At 40.8% G+C, this 10,302-nt stretch overlaps 2 protein-coding genes across 4 annotated transcripts in view; one reads left to right on the forward strand and one right to left on the reverse strand.

Moving 5' to 3' along the window:
• The window catches only part of LOC137995740 (uncharacterized), a 50,470-nt gene that overhangs the window by 24,881 nt on the left and 15,287 nt on the right, over positions 1-10,302 (reverse strand). The window lies entirely within an intron of this gene.
• LOC137995765 (uncharacterized) lies at positions 2,229-6,430 on the forward strand. 3 transcript variants are annotated; one of them, XM_068841275.1, is made up of 3 exons: positions 2,229-2,701; positions 4,598-4,693; positions 5,205-6,430. In XM_068841275.1, exons 2-3 carry the CDS (start codon positions 4,600-4,602, stop codon positions 5,972-5,974), a joined length of 864 nt encoding a protein of 287 aa, XP_068697376.1. In that variant the 5' UTR covers positions 2,229-2,701; positions 4,598-4,599; the 3' UTR covers positions 5,975-6,430. The 3 variants fall into 3 exon arrangements, with proteins under 3 accessions (XP_068697376.1, XP_068697372.1, XP_068697366.1); XM_068841271.1 differs by lacking the exon at positions 2,229-2,701 and adding an exon at positions 2,733-2,862; XM_068841265.1 differs by lacking the exon at positions 2,229-2,701 and adding an exon at positions 2,966-3,180.

Consider the following 10,302-nt stretch of genomic DNA (forward strand, 5'->3'; position numbering starts at 1 on the left):
TGTTGTGGCCTGATAACGCGACTGAAATTTCCGACATTGACATTCCTGCCCTGTAGCATGCATCATTATAATAATAATAATAGTATCAATAAAAAGTAGGGAAAAGGATGTAAATTGGCAGACCATAAAACGCAAGTAGAAATAAAGTTTATAAATAAAAGATTTCAATGACATATCTAAAACTTACAGTCATCACTTCACTTAAAGCTAAGAAACCTGACTTGTATATAAAAAAGATTTTCAGTTTCGATTAAAAAATGTCAACAGAATTCGTGTTGCGTAGTTCAAGAGGAAGAGAATTCCATAGCTTTGGCGCAGCACGTGAAATGACTTTCTTCCCAAGGGAATTTTAAGCTCAACCGTTCGGATAACTGAGAAGGACACTGTTATTGATTCGACGCAGGTTATATCTACTTGGTGGTATAACAGAAATCAAATCAATGATGTAGCTGGGTACATTTCCGTTGAGAGCTTTAAAGCACAGTAAAAACGATGCGTTCATATATAAGCAACCAGTGCAGTTCACTTAGAAGGGGAGTATAGTACGACTATGCTTCGGGACACTGTAAACGAGCCAAGCATTTTGAACATGCTGTAATGAGATACGTTGGGAGTCCATAAAGCTGCATGGCTATTCCCGTAGTCAACATCTCATTGCTCGGCCCATGTATTATTATTGTATATATTATATTATATATATTATATTAAAATAAAATAAAATTTTAAAAAATACTTTATTATTCTCCTAATATTGTAGAAGTAGAAAAATGCACGGCATGACTATTCCGGGGGTGGGGGGGGGGGGGGGGGTAGGGGGTGAGGGATGAGGGGTAGGGGTGAAGGGTAAAATGGCTGAAACAACCCAAAGATTTACAAAAAGTCTAACCTTAGGCCTGAACACTATGCTTTAGATAATGTTTAGGCTTAAGGTTTGGGTTGTTTCAGCTATTGTACCCTTCACCCCTACCCCCACCACCTACCATCACCCCTCACCCCGGAATAGTCATGCCGAAAAATGTGGGCGTTCTTGGAGGATAATCGAAGGATCTAGGGAGCATGATGAGGGAACTGTTTGAGAACTACAGAGCGAAAAGGATCTTGAGGAAGGTGCATAAAAAACTCAAGCTAGAAGCAATGAATACAAAAATAAAGCTAACTAACAAGTTTGCAAAGTGAACTCTTTGAAAAACAACGGAACATATTACTTTGAAACAGTACCAAATGACAACCGAAAAAAACCCTTAAAAATAGAAATCGTCACTATCTTATTGTTATCACTGGATTGAGTTACAGTATTAAAAGATCAAGTGAAGCTATGCTCCTCGCAGTTATGAACACAATTTTTGCAATTGCGTAAAGAAGCTTGAAAATTCAAGACTTCAACGGGGTTTGAACCAGTGACCTCGCGATACCGGTGCGACGCTCTAACCAACTGAGCTATGAAGCCACTGACGTTGGGAGCTGGTCATTTGTGGGTTCCAATGTTCCCGTGAGGAATGAATCAACGATGAAATGATACATGAAATGGATCATATATGAACTGCGGATATGAAATCAAGTGAAGCTATGCTCCTCGCAGTTATGAACGCGCACTAGCTTTGGGTGTGCTCACAGTTATAAACGCTTCTTTAAGCAATTGCAAAAATTGCGTTCATAACTGCGAGGAGCATAGCTTCACTTGATTTCATATCCGCATTTGATATATGATCCATTTCATATATCATTTCATCGTTAGTATTAAAAGAGTAAGCATCTAGAAATATCAGGGTTCTCTAATGTTTTGCAACCTCCTGATTACAACGATGGGTTATAATCTCGAGATGGCAATGTTGAGAGTGCTCGACAGGATGATTTCGGCATTTTAACAGGGCTTCAATAGTTCAACCACTCCTCCATATCCTGAATACTCTTTTATAGACAAAAATGCATCATTCACCACAAAAAGACAAAGTAAGATGTGGTAAACCAGTTTCCGTTCGGTTTTTCCCAGCAGACTAGAGCATTTCTTAAGTCTTGCGCAAACGCGCCCGTGGACATCCACGTGGGACCCTACTTACAAGCAAAGTGTCGCAGAGGGCGAAATGTGGATCAAGTATGAAGTATTATGTTCGACATGACACTGAATCAGTTCCAGACGTCAAACTGACCGTATTATTACGAAACACTGAAAACAATGACGAAACGGTAGCACGTACACATGACAAAAGTTCTGAGCGCCTCAGGCGTTTTAGAGGTTTGATTCACAGACACTGTCACCGTGAAGTTGTCACTATGGGTAGTGGTCGGTGGTATAAGTGGTGAGGAGTTTTTGGATCCACTTGCGCAAAGTTTTCCTTGATTCGTTCAGCGCACTACCTTTGGGTGTGCTCACAGGAGCCAAGGGTTCTAGTTGTGATTAGAATTCTCATCATCATCATTATGGTCACTCTTCAGTGCTGTGGGATCACTATCGGTGCCCTTTTGGGTCGGGTTGTCTCAATGGGTGCCAGATGCTAGACGAGAAAGTTACTCAGTACTTCATTTTTCCTCTTTATGCTATCTCCTTTAATGTTCCGGGGCTTTCTTCGAATTCTTTAAGGTTGTGAGCAGGATGGCCATCTGTTTGGTTTCAAATCCACGGCGTGTCCACGCCAAAGCAGTTTTTTACAATTTCGTACTGACTCCAACGTATTCCAATAGCTGCTGTCATTGAATACTTCCGGTAATATATCTTTAACTCAAACAGTGGGTAAATTCACGTTCTATCCCAAAATCGTCAAATCACGAAGCCAACTTCATTTTCACCTTCACTTTGCAATTTAGAGACTTTTAATGACCTTGAGTAATGGAAAATCAACATTGAGGAGAGGAAAATTTAAAAAGGTAGCTCATTGTTGCAACATTTGCATATTTGTGTCCAATACTGTAACCTGAAAATGCCGTAGATTCAGCATTTTCGTAATCAATAGCTTATAAGAGGATTAAGAGTGACGAGAGGAGATTATCATCTGTAGGAAACCAACACGTAAAGTTCATTTTATTTCGACTGGTACTGAGTCGGTTAAAGCACAGCATACGATCTCAGTCATTCAAATTAAGGAAATATGGCTCTGCGTTATTTTGAAAGTTTGTTCGTGGTTTGTTTGGCCGTGGTATGCCTTGCAGAAGAGGTGAATAAGGAAATTTATCTCCCTGGGATAGGTAAGAATAGCTAGCTAACAATAAGAGGACCTAAGAGAGCAAAAATAGCCAGTTGGGATGCCAAAGAATATCATCATCGTGAGTCTGCTACGCTTTTATAAACCAAGGTTGTAGCTCTGCCGTTGGAAATTTCCAGAAGCGTCAGAAGCCGCAAATGATGGATCAATCTGAATTCTCCTAAGAAAATAATCTCAGTCGAGCTCATGTAACTTTTTTAGTCAAGGTCACAAACCAAACTGTGCGCGCTAGTGAATCCTTCAACGTCACAGACTTTTGGCATCATTCTAGCAACTAAGGTTAAGAAAAACACCAGACAACTTGTCTCCTTGTGTAATGCATTATTGTTTATTTTCATGAAAGCTTTAAAGCACACAGAAAGGAAGCAGACGCGTTTGCCAGACCTTTTAGAAAAAACGGAGGGTTACGGCTAAAAATACACCCGTGTAAGCATATTTACAGAAATTGGCAACTGTCCTTGCAAAACCAATGTAACGAAATGTTTTTTAACTTTCGTCTCGACATTCTTGTTCCACTCGAATATAATAAGGTTTTCTATCTTCAATCGATCAATATCTTTGAAAAGAGTATAATTACAATGTCATTGTGGGATAATGACGGCTTTGAACACTTCATTGTCGCAAAATCGATATGGCTACGATGTTCAAGGTGACTAGATTGATAAAGTAAGTAAGCAGATTGCTGGATCTAAACAATCGTGATTTTCAAACATTGGCGTTGAGGGTTCAGGTCAGACCAGTATACATCTCGATTATTTTTACGGGCTGCTGACAGCTGCTTTACAATGTCAATGTTTATGTTTCATTATTAGCTTTCTTAGTCTGTATAAAATAATAGAACCGCTAAAACTTGGCCATTGAAGAATAACTGTTTCTTTAGCCGATCGCAAACATGTTGCGGAATTTTCTGAGTGTGGGATAAACGACCTGGTGAATGGAGTGCCTTTTTTGCCATAGTATCGCATTTAACACTGCAATATGACAAAATTTGTGTACAGAATGACTGCGGGAAAGAAACCAAAACTGCAGGAGGCTGCCTATCGACTATCGAGTGTGGGTGGTTCTTTTTTTTCAGGTTTTTTTTTTTTACTTTTTTGGTTCTCTCTTCTTGAGAGAAAACCGACTTCGAAGGCCAAAAACACAGAAATCAGAAATAGAGACTTGCAAAATTAGACACCCAGAAAAGGAGGTCAAGTTAACCAAGCGATGTCGAGCAATGATTGATCATAACACCAGCTTGAAAACAATATTGAATTTTGCGACACAGGAAGTGCAAAACTAACCCATGCTCAGTGACCATAAATGAATCCGCTATCATCATGACCTTGCATTTGGTCTTTTATCACCCCAGGATGACCTGTCTAAGATAAATAACATGTATGTATCCGGCTTCGTTTCAGGAATGACATCGGCCGAGATCATTATTGTTTTAACTGAAGGAACAGTGCTTCTCTTGCTTATTATAGTATTGATGATTATGCTGTGCAGGAGATGCAGTAAGTTGATCTTCATTTGTTGTGCCTTTTATTTTGTGGCAGACGGTTCTTTTCAAGAAAGCGGAAACGAAGAAACATTTACATGCAACCTCTACAGACCTCAGTTAACCGTTTTTGTATGTATTTAAGAGCCGTGGGGTTTTGCAACGAGGAAAAACCCATGATTGGATATATTTCCGATGTTTTTTGACCGCGTGACAAATGGGGTCGGTATTAGGAAACAATTTGTCTCAGTTAAATCGTTCCAAATCTATATGTGAAGTAACTGTCTATAAATTTAAGTGGCACGAAAATAATTAGACATGTAGAGAGAAAGAGAGAATTGAAAATTCAGTGTCACGTGCTCACGCCATTTTCAAATTTGGTTAAACTGCATTAGTCACCGAACATTACAGTTTTCTGTAACACGATGCAGGTCTAGTCTATCTTGCCAATAATTTACCTACGAGGAGGTAGACATTCACCAATCTCACTGACAACTAAGGATTTAACAATGGCTATTCTTCCCTAGGGCATGAAAAGCGAAATTTCCTGAAAGACGACGAAATCACTCCTCGTGTGACAGTGCACATCAGCGGCATTTTGGCGCCAGGCACAGAGTACGGGATTTGTGGACTCCCAGGAATGTACGAAAATCCACTGAAAACCAGTTCATTCAAGAGCAGGCTTGCTTTGACAGAAAATCACAAGTCACCGTTTGAGAATACCGCTCACCTGGGTGGACCATATGCATCAACTCTCAACCACTTGTACTTGCAACCTCGTAATGAAAATGAGGACGATGGACCCTGTGATGTTTTAATAATCACGAGAAGCTATGAAAAGCTAATTTTTCACACAAGGCAAAAAAGGCAGAAAAAATACGAGACGAGAGGCCAATCGTCGTATCACGAAGGGGTCGATGCAAGTGGGTTGCCTGTGTACAAGCTAGATTCTCGGGAAAGCGAGAGCCATAATAGCAGAGATATTCATACAATATTAGAAGAAGCCTCATGCGACGAACGAAGTACGTCAGATAGAACAGCAACTCAAGAACACTTACTCGAGCAGATAAGCGACGACAAAGAAAGTAAAGATGCCATCTCTTTACAAGATATGGCTTTCGGTTGTGTTGTAATTGACTGGCAGGAGAACGTGATTCAGACTCAACCGTCAGCTTCTTTGAAGCACGAATCCGACGACGCCGACGGTTTGCGTTCTCGAGAAGTCCTTCACATGGACGACCAATCTGGTTTAATTGAACTTGACAAGAGCACGCTTTCACAAGATGCCAAAGCATAATTAAGTTCATGTACATTTCATGCCTCCAACAGATTCGTTATCAACGAAGAACGCCATTCGCTTGACGGCGGGCAACTGCCTTTGACAACTAAAGCAAAAAAAGCGAGGCGGTTTGCGGTTTGCTTCCGACAGTTTCAAAATGAAAGTATTTTCATCTGAAGTCCAAACGAACCCACTCTCAGTTTCTTTGTATAGTGTAGTGTGCTGGGAAAAAGAAATGCCGGGACCTTTTGTCGCAAAAAATGAGAAAGGTTCCACCCTTTAGGATAGCTTCTTTTCATTTACACGATGTACTGCTCTCTTGCTTATAACGAGTTTTTTTGATTTAGCAAAAATGTAAGTAGTTTATAAACCGTCTCATACATCCAAAGCGTGCAATGATCATCGAAGTCGTACATTTCAATTTCATATTGATCAATTTACAACATAAAATAAATACCAATGAATAAGTTACAATCGAACATGGTTTGAACGCATGAGGAGTCATCAGAAACCCATTAAGGGTTGAAACGTGTAACGCGCGTTCACAGCTTCCGAATATTCAGTGCTAAGTACCATATTTGAAAACCCCTCGCTCCAGTTAATTTCGCAGGAGAACATTGCTGGTATTGCGTCACTGTGTTCTTGCGAATTGATTGGTTGAATGTTTCTCTCTTGTAGTTTCCAAATATGGTACTTAGCAAATTGAATATTCAGAAGCTTGTTTCCCACCACACAAGGGGCCGTCACACGTTTCAACCCTTATGGGTTTCTTTAGTCATATAATAACTAAGTGAAGTACGATCGTCCGGGTGAGTACCGTCCCGAGAACGACTGTTTTTGGCTTGACAGACGTAAGAACTGAGTGATCCTAGCACTTAACTCGCCAATTTAAGGAATTGTCACTTTATCTCCAGACATTTGAAAAATTCAGGCGCGGCTTCAACGGGATTCGAACCCATGACCTCTGGGATACCGGTGCAAGAGCATTGCACCGGCATCGCAGAGGTTCGGATCTCGTTGAAGACGCGCCTGAAATTTTCAGGTGTCTGTAAAATGACAACAGTGAACTGCTTAAGGACGTTCGCGCCATTGCTACTGCGCATTTTTTTCGCGCATGTCACGCACACGTCATGCATCGCAGACCACGAAGGTAAACACGGTGCTAAAGGTGCAAACATTTTCCACAAGAATGGAACGTGAAAGCGTTTGGCATTATGGGATAGCTGTGGACCCAGGTCTTCTCGGAAATGTCACGCCATTTGGCGTGACTGTGCGAATAGACAATCGCTTTGAGAACTTCGCAGCGATTCTACTCTCTTGAATGCTCGGTGACCCCTACTTTTTTCCGTAGATCACTTCCTTTCCTGATTTTGTCCATTTTAACAAAAAACAAAAAAAGGCTGTACGTGAAAAGTTACAAATATTTCGCCTTTTATGCTCTCGCGCGACCGAGGTTTTCTTTCTTTAATAGACTATATGTATCGTTTTCCAAGGTCTGTTTCACCTCAGAAAAAGACATCAGCTGCAAAAGTTTGTTTATTTATATTAGTTATGTTGAATTGAGTACGTTTACCTGACCTAAATTTCACTAATGTAGGTTTTTTTATTGCTGACAGTTGTAAGCTAAGATCGTCTTAAAATAACGCAAGCGTCTAAAAGTGCACCGTAATAAGTCGAAAACGAGCCCGGTGACCCCCCACTTTTTTTGCCTTTTTGGCAAAAGTAGATCATTACCTTTCTGCGTGGTAAGTTTAAAAAACCGGTTATTACCAATCCGTGAATACCAAACGAGGTTCAACTTTTGCCCGCCAAAAGTGCCTTAAGAACATGTTATGCAGTAGTCAGAGAACTGGCACGCGCATTTGCTTTGAAGATCTGTAACCGGAGATTTTCAGCACGCGACGTTTTTGAGGCAACGTACTGCTACCAGAAGTAGGCTGTTTTCCTTTTTGTCACGATCTTGCCACATTTACAGAGCATGTTACTAATATTTGTAAAGCTGCTTTCTTTCATTTTTGTAATTTATCTAAGATTAGGAAGTTGCCTTACTCAGAAGGACACCGAAACATTAGTTCATGCATTTATTACATCCAAACTAGATAACTGCATTCACTGCTAGTTGGACTGCCGCAATACTCATTAGAGAAGCTTCAGCGTGTGCATAATGCTACTGCGCGTCTAGTTTCTCGTACTCGCAAATATGACAGATTACAACCGGTCCTAATAGACCTTCACTGACTACCTGTAAAGCAACGAATATCATTCAAGATATTACTACTTACTTATAAGACCTTGAATGCTATAGCTCCTCAATACATTTAACAAATTGATGTCAGTTTTTGATGCGTCTGTCCTATTGATCATGAATTGCGTCATAACGTTGTCAAAGTAGCTGTGGATCCACGAGGCGACAGCCGAGTGAATCCGAATAACAATTTGTTTTTTACAATATCAAAAGGCAGAGGGGTCAAAATTAAGTCAAAACACGAGAAGAAAAGAGTGACAAAATGCGAGAAACTTTAATCTGACGCGAGCAATACGCCATCATCATCGCATAATGCACCAGTCAATGTAAACCCCCGCACCCACCCTCACCCACCCCCCCCCCCCCGGCTGGGACATAGCGGGGCATTTGCGGGGAATTTTCCGTTACTTGAACTACGAAAAGGAGCCGCAGGTATCGGGGGACTTTAAACCCCTCTTTAGCACGTCCATCCAAGAACAGCGGGGGAGTGGAGGCCGGGGTATTTTTCCACCGATGGTGGGTTGGGTCAAGAATCGCTTAGTCCGGCAAGATGGCTTTATAAAGACAACCGAAAATGAAGAAGAAGTGGTAAATTATTATAGACCGAGAGTAGCGCATGGACATGAGTTTTTGAATACAAAGTGAAAAGATACACGACTCATGCAGAAAGGTAAAGCGAATTGCATTGCCTTTTTCATGAAGTCTCAAAAGAACACTTCATTTCGTTATTTAAAAAAAAACTTTTGGGAAGCACGTCAGAAGGAGACCTGAAGTAGTTTGATAGAAAACAGGGACCGTCATTCTTAGGTCCTTCTCTGAACACAACACAACCGTATAAACAACAAAAAAAACCAATGTTAGCTTGCCAGCAAGCCCATTCATAACCTTGAGTCGACCGACCCAAGGATCATTGTCTTCGTGTCCAGGCATCAAAACTTTTTCGCGCTGCACGAGAGAGCTCTGCAATAGTACATTTACGCTTGAAGAGAAGGCGGAGGTGGTGCTACACTGTGTCCTTATGCTTCTATTCCGAACATGATTCAGGCTCAGTTCCAGTCATCATCGGTGACCCACGCTGGACCACGGAGAATCCAAAAACCGGTGATCATTGGCTGGATGAGCGAACTGAATAACTTGCGAGGAGCTTGCAAGGACCTTGGTCTGTAATCTGGCTTCCCTTCTCCAGCACTCTGTCAGCAATTTTTTTCTGTGGGAAATAATAAAATTCAAGACAATGAACCCACTGTTAGTCTTTGGTTCACAGATAACTTAACTTTTTCCACGCCAGGCATTTCTGGTTCATGTTAGTCTAATCAAGAACTGGCTATGGAACTCGTATCCCTTACTTCTACAAGGAAATGTTACGTTTCTTATAGAAACGTTGGCCGTGTAGCACTTATATTTTTTAACAGAGTTAACTGAACAGAGAAATAAGTGCTACACGGCCAACGTTTTCTATAAAACGTAACATTTCCTTGTACTTGATACATGTTCATTGCCGTGACGTTAAAGATCTTCAGTTCCCACGGCCTGCCTGCTCCCGTCTGACCTTGTTGCTCAGTCGGTAGAGCGGCGGAGATCTAACCCAAGGCCCGTGGGTTCAATTCCCACCCTGGTCAGAGTTTTTCTTCTGTCCTTGTGTGGGCCCCATTTCCATCAGTAGGGCTAACGCTCACATGGTTCATAAGGATAGAAATCTAGCACTTCACCTTACACTCTGTTCAGGTTAACTCCCCGTAATTCTACAGGCTGATCAAGTCTCTTGGCACTAAATTGTATACTTGTGGACTAATGTTCTGCTAGGTATGGTTTGCTAAGATATATTTGTTTGTATGCTTTACAGGTTAGATAATTGCAGAGTTGTCTCTAGTTTTGTAGTCATCATTTAATAAATTAAGTTTAGTATGGCCTGTTTAGTGTTTAGTGTTTTTAAATTTTATTTTGTAAACAATGTAGTTTAATCTAGTCCTCCTGTCCCCAATTTTGTACACTCTATGGGTCAACAATTATTCTAGGAGTATTTCTTCATGCGATTTATTCTATGATTATCCTGTGTGTTTGTAAATCAACTAGTCACATTTAGTTGTTAAGTGTTCTAAAC

Source organism: Montipora foliosa, chromosome 1, assembly GCF_036669935.1.
Source record: "Montipora foliosa isolate CH-2021 chromosome 1, ASM3666993v2, whole genome shotgun sequence".
In the NCBI taxonomy this organism is placed as follows: Eukaryota; Metazoa; Cnidaria; class Anthozoa; order Scleractinia; family Acroporidae; genus Montipora; species Montipora foliosa.

Excerpts from the sequence above, each read along its gene's own strand:
- LOC137995765 (XM_068841265.1), top strand. The coding sequence starts at position 3,084 with ATGGCTCTGCGTTATTTTGAAAGTTTGTTCGTGGTTTGTTTGGCCGTG. Across the intron at positions 3,181-4,597 it reads AATTTATCTCCCTGGGATAG|GAATGACATCGGCCGAGATC; the intron begins GTAAGAATAGCT and ends GCTTCGTTTCAG. Across the intron at positions 4,694-5,204 it reads TATGCTGTGCAGGAGATGCA|GGCATGAAAAGCGAAATTTC; the intron begins GTAAGTTGATCT and ends ATTCTTCCCTAG.